The sequence below is a fragment of the Gigantopelta aegis genome, chromosome 4 (assembly GCF_016097555.1).
Source record: "Gigantopelta aegis isolate Gae_Host chromosome 4, Gae_host_genome, whole genome shotgun sequence".
Classification (NCBI taxonomy): domain Eukaryota; kingdom Metazoa; phylum Mollusca; class Gastropoda; order Neomphalida; family Peltospiridae; genus Gigantopelta; species Gigantopelta aegis.
This window is the reverse complement of record NC_054702.1, coordinates 116,769,139-116,786,296: the sequence shown is the minus strand read 5'-3', so window position 1 is coordinate 116,786,296 and position 17,158 is coordinate 116,769,139. Positions and strand designations below refer to the sequence as shown.

The 17,158-nt window shown below is 33.9% G+C and overlaps 1 protein-coding gene across 1 annotated transcript; it reads right to left on the bottom strand.

The window, feature by feature from the left end:
- Positions 1–1,126: 1,126 nt before the first annotated feature.
- LOC121371882 (synaptojanin-2-binding protein-like) lies at positions 1,127–16,000 on the bottom strand. Its single transcript, XM_041498105.1, is given in 5 exon segments — positions 1,127–5,629; positions 6,455–6,568; positions 7,068–7,118; positions 7,120–7,205; positions 15,833–16,000. Coding segments are annotated over 5 exon segments (447 nt in total). The 5' UTR covers positions 15,885–16,000; the 3' UTR covers positions 1,127–5,485.
- Between the last annotated feature and the right edge of the window lie 1,158 nt (positions 16,001–17,158).

Here is a 17,158-nt window from a genome sequence, read left to right as displayed (position 1 = left end):
TTTCCCCCCGACCTTATGAACCCCCCACACGTGAGGCCCCGGGGGAAAGAACAACCAAATTCACAATTTTGTTTCTTCGTGGGTCAAGAACGCTTTCCACCAGATATAGTTGAAAATGGTCTAGTAGATCTGAAGAAATTACAGTTTAAATGTATTTGTATATATAACTGCAGAAAATTTAAGGAACAAATGGGGAATCAAACATTAATGACATTCACAAATCGACTTTTACATATATCAAGACTTTAGGTTAGAGCATTTCTGGAAGCAGAGAAGATTTTTTTTTTAATAACTTAATATTCCTGTTATAGGCCCTGACTCTCAGGACCCAAATTTGTTTGTCCGTGTGCCAAGGATCATTGCAACAAAACTTGGATGGAATTGGTAGTTTCAGAAGATGTTTTGTTTAACTTTTTATTAATGTTTCCATTTTGGGCCCCGCTTCTCGGGCTCTTGGAGTAGTGGCAACTGTCCGAATGACCAAATTCATAAATTTGTTTTTCCGTGGTTGGAATTCCAGCCAGTGCAACACGACTGGTATATTAGGGTCGTGGTATGTACTACCCTGTCTGTGGGATGGTGCATATAAAAGATCCCCTTGTTGCTAATCAAAATGAGTAGCCCATGAAGTGGCGACAGCGGGTTTCCTCTCTCAATATCTGTGTGGTCCTTAACCATATAACCGTAAATAAATGTGTTGAGTGCGTCATTAAATAAAATATTTCTTTCTTTCTTTCCGTGGTTGGAATTGGTAAAGTAGGATGAAACGTTTTTAATGTTTCCCCTTTAGGTCCCGCCTTCAGGCCCTTAGGCCCAAACGGTCACCTGAGTAACTTGTTGGACCCACCTACCAGGCTCATGGACACCTATTTCCCTGGGGAGTCAGAATGACTAAATCTGTTTCTGTCCAGTAGTTTGGACATGTCCAACAGATTGCTAACTCAACGAAGCAATGGTAAACAAGTGTACCAGTGAGGTACATGATACAGTACGCCTGTCAGTAGTTTGGTTAGAGAGAGAGAGAGAGAGAGAGAGAGAGAGAGAGAGAGAGAGAGAGAGAGAGAGAGAGAGAGAGAGAGAGAGAGAGAGAGAGAGAGAGAGAGAGAGAGAGAACACAAACAAGAAATTCTGGATATATTTTACTCACACTCCTTGGTCATATGTTCAAACAGCCAACCAGAGTAATACAATAGGCAGCATTCACACGCAACATAGAATCCTACTGTTTATACATTATGCAATACAATCTTACTTCTCTAGGTTAATGCTTCATATAATACATCCATGTTAGGTTAATGTTTGATACAATACAACCATGTTTTGAGCAATTCTGTAGTCAAAAACATCCCTGTCGTTAAAACTTTCTCATGAAAATGTACGTGTTTTATTTTTGCATTATGTCAGTTGGAAGAGAAAATCGAACATGTTTCAAATGATAACCTATTCGACATAAAGTGAGCAGTAAAATAAGAAAAACATTTCCCCACATAACATTTTGCTACAGTACAAAATTAGCATACATGAGATCAAGGGAAACAACTCCAGCAGGTAATAAACCAAAGATTCAGTAATGGCAGCCCTTGATTAACTTGCATCTCAAATTCACTACCAACTATAAATCAAAACGTGTCACTTGCTTTGCATATATACAGGCTGCTTTGCATATATACAGGCTGCTTTGCATATATACAGGCTGCTTTGCATATATACAGGCTGCTTTGCATAATATGTAATCAGTATAATGTGCTTAAAATTATCTTTATAATCTTAAAATGTACAGCAACAAAGTTTATTAAAAATTATATAAGAAAATATATTTTTAAACACTATGGCCATAAAAGAAATCCTAGATTTTCATGACCCGGGATACCACTCCATCCTTTTTCCTATTGACAAAAACAAAACAAAACAATAATGTCCTTGTTATTGGCAAAATAACAATAATAATAATACATTTTAACAAAATGTTGGCATGGTTTTGGGTGCTTTTTCAATTGGTGCAGTATTATTTAATATCCTAAAAATAAAAAATAAAATTTCACACACCAAATACCCCCCACCCCCATTTAAAAACAAATTGGACGAAAATCTAGCATTTATTTTATTATGGCCTAATAAACAGAATAAAAGTAAGACAAATAAAAAATAAAATATGCCAGGAACCACACTGTGATACTAAAATAGATTTTTCAGTGAGTCAGTAACAGAGGTCATAGTCTGGTGTAGTACAATGTATACAACTCTTGTGTAGTCAGTGGTGAACAAATAGGCTGGTACTGGTGGTAAAATAGCCCCACACTCCTAGGTACCAGCGTATCATTGTGACCAATGCATGAAGGTCCTAGGGTGGGTGTGATGTATATTAATTACACCACCTTCGTTCCTATCACAATCAAATGTTACCTTGTGACTTGTCACTGATATAGATACGTAGTTACTGTCACTGCTGCACACGTTTGTTGGGTTATAACATCACAACAAATCCACCAACAAACCAGAATAACAAATGACAGCATAGGCCTGGCATGTTCATTAAAAAATAACAAATGTAAAACTTCTGTTTGAAAAACTCCATTTGACATTTCTTCACAATCACAGGTTTTAAATGAGCCATTTCATTACTGAGATGTTTGAGGTAAATCCTCCTCAAGTCATTTCACAACTGCTTTTGGTACTTGATACCCTAATGTATTGTAACAATAAACCAACAGTGTAATGTAACACTACCCACAATGAACTATTTCCAAACTGAGCTGAAGAAAGAAAGCCCAGTCTAACATAATGTGAAGCCCCAGCCCATTCTGAACTGCATGTGTCAAGTTGAGTATTATCATTATGTCAATCGTCTGTGGTCAAAATTACATTTGTGTTCAAGTACGATCAAGTCTGAGCCAAAATGCTGGTTATTAGCATTCTACCAGTTAAACCAGAGGGGACTATAGTTTCATCTCCATCCTTCTGTCTGTCGATCTGTCTGCTTTACATAGTTTTCTGGACTTTTTTCACAATGCCTTAAGATACTGCACTGAAATCTTGTATATAGCTTTAAATGTACTGTTACTGATAAAGTTTGACTTTTGTGACGATTTACCCATTTTTGACAGAGTTATGGCCCTTGAATTAGTTTTCCGTACTATTTGTTTTCGCAATGCCTCAAGCTATTGAGCTGAAATTTTGTGTGTAACTTTATCATGTACCGTTACAGATCAGGTTTGTTCATGGTGATTTACCCATTTTTCACAGTTATGGCCCTTGAACTTAGGAGATAATCAAATTTGCTGGGCCACGTAGGGGACATGTATTGCTTTAGCAGTACTCTCAGAATGCTTGTTAATCAAGAAGAGGTAAGTTCAAATTATGATGTTCACGTGACAAGTAAAATGAAATACAGAATACAATTCACTTTGCTGTTTCACAGCTCTCCTACTTTCGCTGGAAAACTATTCATGAATGGAAGTGAGAAAGAGTTAAACATATCAAACTAGTATTTCAAAATACATTCTTACACAGAAATAGAAACATGAAAGAGAAAACTATTTGATTTTCTTTTTATATTTTAACCATTTCTTTAAAAACAAAACAGAAGATTAACAAAACTTTGTGAAAGGTGACTTAAAGGGACGGTCCTGAGTTTGCAGCCATTGTAAGATGTTTACGATAACAAGAGACTTAAAGGGATGGTCTTGAGTTTGCAGCCATTGTAAGATGTTTGTGATAACAGAACCTTTTGGCGACTATTTCATATTAAATACATTTACTTGTTTAGAATACCAGTGTCTGCATATCAAATGTGTTTGCAGTCATATACAAATGTTTGCAGCACCCATTTTTTACTTTAATTTGTGATATATATTTGTTCGTATGCACTAAATTATTGGAAGGTAAAATCCGGTTTAGGCTACTACAAGCATAAGGACAACAACAAACACCTTATAAATACAGACACTGATACTGTAAATTACAACATGGATTTAATTTGTATGTTACGTCATCGAAAAAGGCTCTATTGGTCGGAAACATTTTACAATGGTTGTAAACTCAGGACTGTTCCTTTAAGGACTTGATAAAACCAAACACCAGCTGGTATGTGGAATATGAAAGTATGACTTGTGCTAAAATAACATGGCAAGAAGTCATGCCCAAAGATGTTATCCTGCGACAGCAATGCCGATCGTAGGCATATACGATTGTGTGCTCAAGGATGCCACATTTCGGTTGTCATGCTGGACTATTACCTTGTTGAGATGAACGTTAGGTTTCATGAATTAGAGTACTGGTCTGTTATACGAAACTGAAATATAACCTGTTTTCCTTACTTGTCGGGTCCAATACATGCATAAATGCATTGATACATTCATATCCTATCGTTCCACGTTAATTTTCTTCTTTAACTTACCCTATGTTTTACATAGGGTCTACTTGTTTATGCAAATACAAATGATGTTACAGTTCAACGTTCCATCTTAAACTGGTATAATTTAAGACACTAAATATCTTGTTTGTTATCAAAAGGCACATTAAAGACTAAGATATTCCAAATCTGGTGTTATTCAAATACTAGTTGTGTTAATTTTCACTCCAGTAATCAACCATATAATGAAGATTACTATTTTTATACCAAGTTACACACAACTACACTGTACATCAAAAGGTTAATAGTGATCTAATAATTGCAAGACTTTCTGTTCGGATTAATTTGTCCAGCATGCTACTTTCATTTATCTGTAATGTAGTGACATTACGATTCCATGCTGATTTATTAAAAATGTATGTTGCTCTCATTTTGAAAAAACATCTTTTAGAGTTGAGTTATGCTTGAACAGAAAAAAAGGTGAGGTCAATAATTTGTCGCAACACTTTGATGACATCATCACAAACAAATGTTCAATCAGGCGAACACAACAATTTTAACACACATTTAATCATTCAGAAACTGTCAGTGTTAAAAATGACTGGACGGCTATCACACATACACAATTTCCAGCTACTCAACCAAATGGTACACCAAATAACAGATAGGTGAATTGTGCATAACCGTCACGTAATCTGAACAATCTGGGATTTCAAGTTTCGAGCTTGGAATAGTTGCAAATGTATATTTTGTAAGTACCAAGATAACATGGTTTTGCGTGCCTTAAAACATACAAAGGGAAAACTTAAAATGGCAGTGACTAAAACACTTATATACTTTTCATGTCCTCCAACCTGCTTTTATGTTTGTTAACAATATTTTGATGACTAAAATTGCACAAAATATGTAATTTCTGTCAATATTATTTAAAACAAGACAAGCATTTATGGTTAGTATTCTAAACCATAAAAACACTTTTCTTTTTCTACTGAAGTAAACATTAGGACATGTATTAGCAATATGTCAGTTTCAATAGTCTCAATTATTGGTAACACTCTAAATGCGATCTCCTCATTATGTATGAATACAAGGTGGCTATAAATAGTAACAATACTAGCACTAAGGAAGTCAAACCTATTTCTTCATGCGGCGGTATACTAAATACGCCAGTCCCGACACAGACAACATTCCCAACATAAAATAAAAAAGACTAAATTCCGACTTCTTTGGATTCGTGCGGAACGGTACAGGAGATCTCCTTCTGTCTTCTATTTTGGCCTGAAATACAAACAACATTGCTACACACCCAAATGAGCACACTTGTCAGATAACAAACAGCATACTGATAAATCTTGCTAAGTGATAAGAAACATTTCAATGAGTCCGATGACAAACAGCATACACTGTTTTAAACATTTCAATGAGTCCGATGACAAACAGCATACTGATAAATCTTGCTAAGTGATAAGAAACATTTCAATGAGTCCGATGACAAACAGCATACTGATAAATCTTGCTAAGTGATAAGAAACATTTCAATGAGTCCGATGACAAACAGCATACTGATAAATCTTGCTAAGTGATAAGAAACATTTCAGTGAGTCCGATGATAAACAGCATACTGATAAATCTTGCTAAGTTATAAGAAAGGAATATTTGTTTGATGACACATCAACACAGTTTAAATTACATCTGGCTGTTTGGTGTTTAAGAAATGTTCATTTTGACACTTGGTTGACAGAAAGAAAGAGAAGAAACACGCTGCCACCAGACCTACATCTAAGACTTTCAACAAATACATTTAATATAATGAATGAATAATCTGAACATTGCACGAGATTATAAAAATAACTTACATAGCAATTTGCTGTACACCACCACAATTTAAATGTTATGAAACAAATGCATTATTATACAAAATATTTTCTGCAATGTTAACGTTGGATGAATTTCTATAAACTTGATCAATGGTATGTGAAGAAAAAAAAGTTTCAAAAAGATTTACTACTAAATTTCTCTAGTCGTACAAGCACGATCTGTGACTATGACTGTTAAGTGTTGATTGACGACATGTGTTAAGTTTGAAAGAAAATTAGATCTTACAAGAATGGCTGCCTCTGCCCCACACTGGACTTTGAGGTCGACCACATTACCCGACTGCAGGAACAGCTGCACTGCCTCGTTGTGGGTAACACGCTCAATATTTTTACCATTGATCTACAACAAATCACAGGCTCAAAATTAGACATTTAACACAACATTGGAGCATTTGGTAACACAGCATCTCGTTACATTTTTAATTTTTTTTTTTTAAACTGCAGCCTTGGGTACAATTGTACATCTAAAGGTGTTAAATGTTAGTTACACATGCCACATTTTGCTACATTTACATGTATTTGTCATAAATAACTACAAACTGTATTTCCCTCCTTATTCATTAGACGCATTCACACTTACACTTGAACTAAACTGGTATAACTAAACCAGTTAAAATGTAAGCAAGAATGCGATCTTTTTACTATACCTGTATAGCTAAAACACTTCAGTATGTGGTTTAGTTAAACTGGTATAACTAAAATGTTTAAATTTTGATAATTACACTTCCGCGTTATACCTATATAGCTATTACCTGTTTGAACACTTGTCATTTCCAACCAAAAGTGTTTTAGTTAAACCAGTTTAACTTGTGTAAGTGTGAACACAGCTATAGACATACCTCAACAATCTTGTCACCTTCTTTCAACCGACCATCTCTGAAAGCAGCTCCAGTTTTCTTTCAGCTTCGTGACAAATATGCCAGGATCACCGGGTAGATGTGGAATATCAATACCTCCACGGATGTTAAAACCAAGACCTGAAATAAAGAAAAAACTTACACACAAGGCAGATTATACAGTCAAGACTAACACGCCCACCTTACATAAAACCAATTGGAACCAGTTGTGTAAAACTATAATTCAAATGTAGGCAATGTATCTGGGGTATTCAGTGATAGAAATAAGTAGATTTGTTTAGTTTTTTACTGCTGGTAATTTACTGAACAAGTGCATCTACAAATCTTCTTTGTCTGCCAATATTTTTATGTCCAAATAAGAGGATTCTCTTTTAGAAACTGCACTGTACATTTTTTACTAGACCACCATTAAAGTGTATTTTGCTTAAATTGAAGCAAAGTTTTACTTACAACAAACAGACATATATCCATGAAAACAAGTGATTTTTATGGGAGATAATCATTTTAATTTAATATTTATACATTAAATACAACAATAAGGATTAATAAATTAAAGGAAAGTGCTAGCTGGAGCTTTTGACCTTTACGGAAATTACTTACTCTTTCTAAAAAGTGATTTTATAAATGATTTACGGTAGATTTAGTTAGACATTCTTAATTTTGATTTTTATTATTCGAAACAAAATATAAAAAGAATTATAATAAGACGGTCAATATCAAGGTCTGACATGATGTTGCTTACACTGTTAGTTTTTTCACAATTCTAACTAATATTATTTTGACTAACCTCATGTTGTGATGGTTTTTGGGAGTACTTATTTTTAATTAAAGGTACCGTACACAATGAGATACAATGGTATAAAATGACTATAATATTCTACAAATGCCTCAGGTATGAACATTTAGCAGTTGTTCAAAATAATCATGGTCATCAGTGTTTACACATACAGGCTTCTTTTACAAGCACAAAAATACATTTAAATAAATTGTAAAGTGGCAGCTAATTCCTTCATTGTGTGTAAAAGTTAATGAACTTTTATTATTATTAAATTTATTACAAAAACTGTGAAATGTATGTGATAACCAATTACTGATTAAGAATCTTAAAGAGGCTAAATTAAAAATGGTAAAATTACCAAAATTAGCTACATTATTGCTTTAAATATAAAGATTATACCATGAATGACTTTCCATAAGATATTACAACTATGGTAAATAATTTCATTTATTTGCTGCTACCAGTTTTTTGGGGACTCAAGAGGTTTTATTTTGGGGTTTTCTGGTTATTTGTTTTGTTGTTTGTTTTGTATTATTTTCATAAGAGTCCATTAGTTATTTTAAGAAATCAAAAAATTAATACATGTATATACTTAAGTGTAAGTTGAGTGTAACACACGCCACACACAAACACATACAAAATCCCCCAACCCACCCAAGAAAAAAAAAAGTGCGATCATAATATTTTTATTTATCTTTTATTGCAAGGTCTGGGAACAGATGGACACTGGGCTCACCCTGGATCAAAAATATCTGTAGCCAAAAATTTTGCCAAATGGCATTTTTATCAGCCATACTGAAAATGTTTTAGCCCAAATTGTTTCGAGCAGTCCTGTGTATATATATATATATATATGAAAATTTGTTTTTTTTTAGCTAATTATGTACAAAGTGAAATAGTTCTGAACAACAAAACCGTACTCCCTGATCAAAATTGTATCTTTGCACAAGCAGAGTCGAAAGGATGTTAGGCAAAGTAGTGATTGCTTTCATGATCCACTATCAGGTGCTCATCCTTAGGGGGACCGCCACTCCCCATAAATGTCATGATGTCTATATTTAAAGTATACAGAGGTCAGTTGCAGTCAGAACTCTGCATATAGGCATCCAAAGACAGAAGTGGAGGTAGGGGAAGTTAGAGATAGTAACCTCAAACATGAGCCGTATGTGTTGAATACCCAGACCACCAACACATGCTGACACTTTAAGAAATGAAAAACGTGAAATATTAGAGTTAATAAAAAAATGTGATCACCCAAACAAAAATGCATGCTTGCGGCTAGGTTGTTACAAGGTAGTACAAGCAATGCAAGCTATTTGCATTCCTGCTAATTGCGGGCAGCAATTTTGTTTTGTTTTCATGGCGGCCATTACTATAGCTTGGGGTCAAGTGACTTCAGCTCCTACCAACTCCTGTGTAAACAAACACTCTAATTTACTACAAGGCGCTTCGCTTTCATCAACCTGTCTTGAAAAACAATATAAATTACTTGATAGTATAATAAACTATTTACCTAAATATATTTCAATTTGCATCAATAGAATGAAATGGAGTTATAGTAGTTTTCTCTTTTAAAAAATCCAAAGGAAAAGTGCATATTATTAGGTCTATTGGTAGGGTATGTTGGGAGTGAAAACGACCACTCACGATACCCAAGTGATAATTTCCTTTTCTTTGGGACTACGTAATTGGTTAATTTTGTGATTTTAGATTGGAAAGTCTACTTACTCAAGGGATTTACAGAATTATTTACAGTAATAAAGAAGGACGGCTGATAATGGCCATTGCCATTTTAGGGGTGGTAGGTTATCCTACAATACCCTGTGATCTTAATAAAACCAGCACATATTTTTTTGTGTCTAGACAGGGGTAATTAATTCAAATTTACACCTGCCAATCAGGAATCACAGGTACAGGCCACGGAAAGAAAAGACCAATTAACTGAGAAAACACTCTGATTATCATTTCTGTACGTGGGTTAATGTATGGACAAAACATGATACAGTTATTTCGACACTTTGACAATGGTGGTTTATTTTATATTGAAAAATAATATATACTTATTGCTGGCTTACTGGGATGGACATTATTATAGAACATTGTGATGCATCCGCAAAAATCTGGTATTTTTGTTTCTTCAGTTCTAAGACTAATTCCTGACGTGACACATACCCACCGGCTCGCCAGAAGGTATATTCACTGGGATGGAACAAAATGGCTGCACCTGTTATATATAATAGCCATCACATTTAACTGTTTTATTAATTAAATATAAGATTATACTTGCATTATATATTGTTTGAATATGCATACCAGTCCAAAAGCCTTGCGCGAGCATTCATTTAATATATTATGTTGATTTTTCAGCAACCACCCACCCCCACTTCTAAGGCCTATGACATTAAATCAACAAATCAACAGAAATGTGGGGGTGGGTGGATGTTTATGGAGGGTGTTGCTTTTACTTTCCTTTCTTCTTCCTTTTATTTTTATTTCGTAATAAAAATTTGAGAGCGGATTTTTTTCCTTTCAAATAGAGCTCATTATCTCTTTAACATAGCATTTGTTATGTTGGTTTGGAATGTGTTTCGTTTGTTGCTTTTTTTTCCAATTCCCTACCCCAACAATTTCGTAATTTGTGCCATGTTGTTGCTGTTGTTGTTGATTTCAGCGTTGTGTTAAATGCTTGTTGTACATATGATCTTGTAAAATACCTAGGCTGAGACTGTTGACTTAATAATAATGTTATTACAACTCTTCCATTTACGTCAGTGTTTGATAAAACAATAATGAAATTGAACTTTACGGTCTATTTAAAATTCAGCTAACTTTTGTGATGTCATCTCACAGTCTTACAAATATCATAGTGTTATCAAACAAATGTCATGATTATTCTAAACTAATTTTATTCAGTGTATGTTTAGCCAATTTGTATAAATACTACATGTTCATTTCCCACAATAGCGATCTACATGCGTGCTCTCGACCATGTGTGCGAAATTAAAGGCATACTGTCACGGATTTAAGGACCTTATTTCTCTAAAAATGGATAATACATAAAAATTACATTAATTGTTGGAAACCAAATCTAGCTATTGCATAACCTTAACTGAACCATGGTGGAGTGAAATCCATGTCAACCCTCTCTGCAATTTTTGTTTTTGAATTATGGACCATTGCCATAATTCAATTATTTTAACAAAATATCATTAATAAATGGAGTATAGTGGTTATGAAGATGGTTGAATAAAATACATTTAGGAACAAATCAAATAATTTTTGTTCAGGTAATACTTTGTTAGACCATTCCAATAGGTCAGTGATCTGTGACAAAATGCCTTTACCAAAGACAAAGGAAAGAAAAGTGTAGTTAAGTATTCAATAATGGAAACAACTAGGTTTTTTTTTTACTAATTCAGATCAAAATTTATGATGTGTAATCATATATTTTAATGTTTGCAACCGTGTCTCTTGACACGTGACCTATATTCACACAGATGGCTTTATTTGGGATACTTGCCTTTTTGGCCCTGAACAATGTGTAATGAAATTGACAATTTGGTTCAAAGACTTTACAAAGTTAAAACAACAAGTTGCATATATATTTGCTTTCATACATGTTGAACACATACTATTAAAATTAATACCATGATGATTATAATAAGCAAACATCATTAGGCCTACGTTGTATTCAGGACGACATTGTTTCCTCATACCAATCGCGAAATCACTAATTGAACAGTTGGCAATATAATTATGTTTCAGGTGATGCATAGATTATTTAACAGTTTGTTCACATCACAAGATAGAAAAATGGCTCAGCCAAAATTTTAGCCACTTGCAAATCTTATTACTAATATTAGCCATTTTTAAAAAAAAGTACCCAATGGCTAATTTGGCTACTGACAGCACAAGCTATGTGGACAGACAAAGAGATAGATGGAGAAAGATACAGACATATTTGTAGTCCAAATGGAAAAAAATATAAATAAATATATAGGCAAACGTTTATTTAAAATATCCTGTATATTTATAACAAAATTCTGTTGGTACCTTCAAACATGTCAAACAAAATATAGAGATAAACCAAACAATATAAGGAAACTTTAGAAAAATAACAAAATTGAATAAACCTTTATTTTTATTTTCTTTGTTTACTGTAGATTATTTTATTCTTTTTTTCTTTTTTTTAAAATGTGATATTCCTATAAATTTCATCTATGGTGGTAAAAACTTGTAAACTTGGAACAAATAATTGTAAAAATAATCCTTATTTCACCAATTTAGTTTTCAATGACATTTTAACTTTACTTAAAATGGCAAGGTGGAAAATTCAAGATTTGCTCATAACTAACAACTGGACATGATTCAAGATATTTCACAAACCATCTATTTGTTTGTCAAACCTCAGGGAACATTTTGTTCAGTATCGCATTGTGATTCACTAGGCAAGTGACAGAGATTGCTACACAAAAACATTGAACAACAGTTGCTAATCAATTTTCAAATGACTAGAAATATCAGTAACTAATCAAGATTTTGAAAAACAAATGTTCCCTGAACCTAAATTGAAACATTTACTTTATAAGGTGTTTATCTTTGTTGATCAATACATCTTAGTTGATATTCTCAAATTAATTATATAAAGATTATATGCAGGATACATTCATTTGTAGTTATTTATCACAAATAAATGAAACACTTGCAAATATGATAATGATTAATTGATTGATCATTAGGCCTAATGTGCCTTTAAAGGTCCATAATCATGACATATTATTAATACACAGTATATAATATTATAAAACATAAACATTACTGTATTAAAAAAATAAAATAAAATACCATCCCATTTATTAATAAAGTTACTTTTTGTAAAACGCTTGGGGAAAAAACCCACTGCTCAGTCGGTTTGACCCACATCAGACCTGTGACGCAGCATTGGGCGTTCTGTCAACATACCGACAGCAGAGAATGATTGTTCGAAAAACAGCTGATTCTTAACAGATGCTAGTTTGGACATTTTGGTCTTAACAGATTTGTACATCTACTCTAATGGTACCTCAGTTGGTGAAGAAGTGGTATACAAGCACGTTAACCTAGTTACCTACCTACCTGTGAAAAGCAGAACTCAAATTCAGTCCCAACATTTGAAAGTGGGATATTAACATTTGACTGTAATAAAAAATATGTTTTCAGATCTATCAGAACGCATTTAAAACAAGCAGAATAAATGACATTATTTTATTGATTAATATAACATAAAATAGGGATCTGAATTTATTGTCTTAGACAGATCGGTATGATGCAATGCAGGTATGAACACATACAAATAATAATACGATTTATCTTGCTACCTATACCCATTACTACAGGTGTTGTTAATTGTTTGTTAAGCTTCCAGTATAGTTTAATTAAATAAAATGACAAAATCATAATATTTTTTATTATGCACTGAATATGTGCTATAGGGTGTATACTACCAAATCAAATCCCATAGACGACAATAGTAACATATGCGGCTAAAACTCATACCTGCAACGTATCAACCGACATAAACGCCACGGATATAAATACTACCACCCCTTACACTTTAAGTGAATCAGAAAAAAAATGGGGGTCAAGCTGCTCATTTCTGAGATAACGGGTATGACTACCCTAGTTTCGCACAAAATTCGAGTACTTTTTTTTACAGGTACCCCATACATGTTTCAAGCACAAGGCTACTTGACACATTGGTACTAGATGAAATAAAATTGCACATTTATTTTACCCAGATGAAACTATTATTTTTTACAACCAACACACTCACATTTATAACCAATCACAGGACTTGTGGTGTTCACTTCTCTATCAAAAGTTGGGTCCACCTCGAACTTTGACCCAGCCGGAAGTTATTTGGTATAGTACTACCTATACTGATAACATACATTTTTCAAAAAGTGTCCAGCTATGTGTCTTTATGACAACCAGGATCTGGTGTATTCTGACATAAACTGACAACCTCACTGAAACTGTTGTTTCTACAGTGCAACCTAATATAATGTACACCTCAAAAAGCATATATATTGCATATAGTTTTGTACAAATGCAATATGTCATATTAAACAACAAAATGTTTTAAAATAAAACTCCTGAAGATATTTACTTTCAGTTGGGTGTGTGTACTCGAGTATATATGTAGAGACAACAAAGATAGTCAGAGTACCTCTACCCCTTTAAAGAATTCCATTAAAACACATGCACTTGATTGACCCCTAGACTATGAAGACCTTAACAGGCACATCAAAGAAATATCAGTATTAAAAAAATACACTGTCTGAGGAAGGAAACACAAACATGACTGTATCTGCCGGAAGTTATTTGGCATAGTACTACCTTCAAAGAGGCGTGATTATTTCTTAACACTTTCTGTGGTGTCCTAATTTTTTTAAAGTTTGATGGGGGTGGGGTGGGTTCCCGTAGACCCCTCCCTACGCCACTGCAGGGACGGCGCATGGCCTAACACTTTTCAAAGAGACACTTTTGTGGGTTATATTTGTATCTGTGAAAATGTCCTCAACTGAATTTGAATGAAGAGTCATACCACTATATTTTACACTGCCACCCCTGCTCTGGTACCCTCCCCACCAACTCCCCCCTCACCCTTTTGAGCTCTAGTTTAGCTCATTCTCGTCGTGGTTTCTTGTTTGTTGTATTATGCGCAATCATAGAACATGTGTCGGTGGGGATACAGGCTTGGAACAGATATGTTTAACAAAAAACAAACAAAAACAAAAAAAATAGGTGTCATATTTATCGACTACCTTAAATAATTGTCGTAATCCCCAGGGATGAAGTGGTCACTGCAGATCCTATCCCATCAAGATGGTCCTTTCCATTACGCATGGGTTCTGTTTAAGAACCACTTCCATGCAAACCCTGTGATTGTCTGTTTGTTTAAAGTTCAGAAAAATTGCTGCTTTGATACATCCAAACACTAAACAACGGTTCACCATATTTTACATTTGAAAACTATCTCTAAAAGAATATTCCATCCATACAATTCAATTCAATATAATAACATTTCCACGTTTTAAAAATACACATGTTCCACCTTACCAGTAAAATGTTTGAAAGGCTGCGAATCACGCTTTAATGCTATGCCAGTTAGCATGTCACGGGGTCACATGACTTGGCTCTTCGAGTACACAGGCGTTTTGGCAAGCGATGGGGAAAATGCGACTGTTTATTGCGAATATATTAAAAACGGGTACATTTTTTAAAATTTATTTTATTGATACTTCATATATATTGTAAAAGGTATACGTAGATACCAAACAATAGTGAATTACGTTTTTGATAAATGTTGACCTTTAATATGTCCTGCAAGAACTGTAAGTTAGGCTAATAACCCAGGGCTTCTAGATTATGGCCCAATGTATGGGTAGTGATATTCAATATTGGGCTAGTAAATAATTACTATTGCCATGCCCGACAGCTAGTAAAAAAACGTTGTCACATGGTGTATTTAAGTCTTTTTTGTAAATATGAATATATCCTTCCCCCACCCTACCCGCACCCCCAATCTTAGAGTTTTTAATCGCTATCTCATTCTTTAGGTAACACATCTGATTATTACTAGTAGTAAAATTGTATTAAGACCCTAAATAAAGTAAGGCTAGTGAATTTTTAATCATGGCTAGTAGGCTACATTTTAAATGAATGATTTTTAAAATCACTGATCGCATGGCTAGTGGATTTTGTAAAAATTCTATAAGCCCTGAATAACCACTGCTAAATTATTGGTTCTAACTTCTATATCCCTTTTCAAGTGTATCAGCATGTGTATAGCTAAATCTCTTTAATGAGTTAATAATATTCATAATTTTGCATTTTCTTACGAAACAAAACAGCTCCAACTGAAACTAAACTTTGACCTTACTCAGGTTATAGACATGAAAGTGTCTCATTTTGATGGAATTAATACCTGTATCGCCACGGTCAAGTCGTATTTCAGTCACTGGTAAATCTAGAGACATTTTTAATTGCAGCAGATATAATGCTGAATCTCTGTCTAATTAAAAAGATCAACGAAAATTACTAAATGTCCTGTTCTGCATAAAGTTGTTTTGAAATCGATTGGTATAGGGTTATAACAAATTTAATACAGAAAGCGGACTATTAGAAGAGAAAACAGTCGAAAAGAAAGCCTCGATCGATTTCGGATTCTCCGGCGTCACTCGGGAATCCTTGGCTGGCACCAACTGAGGTAGTCCGTTTGCGTCAAAAGGGAACCGATGAAAAACAATCTCAATGTAAATAAATAAAATATCTCTACAAATTACAACTGGGGTTTTTTCTCTCACTTTAATACGTTATGTCCGTTTCTCTGTCAGTCTGGGTTTTTCGTGTTGTTTTTTTCCCCCCTTTCTCTTCTAAATCTTTTTTATGTTTCTTTGTGTATGCCTACTTTATTTTCCCGTCACTTTGTTTTCTTTTTTTCTTCTTAAACTTTAGGGACAGAACATAAAGCACTTGTTTGATGCTCAGTCTGTCTAGGATCTATCCCCGTCGGTGGGCCCATTGGACTATTTTTAATTCCAGTAATAGCACCACCCTGTCTGTGGGGTTGTACTTATAAAATAGCACTTGCTATTAATGAAAAACATATAGCGAGTTTCCTCTCTAAGACTATATGTTAAAATTATCAAATGTTGTTATCCAATAGCCGATGATTTAATAAATCATTGTGCTCTAGTGGTGTCGTTAAACAAAACAAAGGTAATACTGTGTCACTGTGATGGACTTCAATATCTCGATACTATATACCTTTGTTTGACACACAATAGCAGATTGCATTTTTGTGCTGGGGTGTCGTTAAGCATTCATTCCATATATCGTGCATGTTATTGTCCGAAGTCTTTTCTTTCTTTCCTTTTTTTTTTTTTTTTTTTTTTTTTTTAATACAACTAGGCAAAGATGAAGCCAGTTAGATTTATATAAACTAGCCACGGCATAGCAATTGCAAGCGCAGTTCTACCTTCGCGAGGCTTTAGGCCTAGTCTATGTTATTGATTACTGGTAACAAGCCAGGTGGCTTTTTTAGCATTTGACGCCACCCCTGTATTAAAATGAGATTCAATTTGATTGTAATTTGTTAAGAAATATTTTTTTTTATTTAGGCTACATATACATTTTATGAAAAAAAAAATGTTAGGGTATTTTTTATGGGTTTAAAGCTTAATAATATTGAGTTTTTAAAATTAGTTTTGGCATTATTTAGTATGCCAATTAATCGGTTCCCTTTTGACGC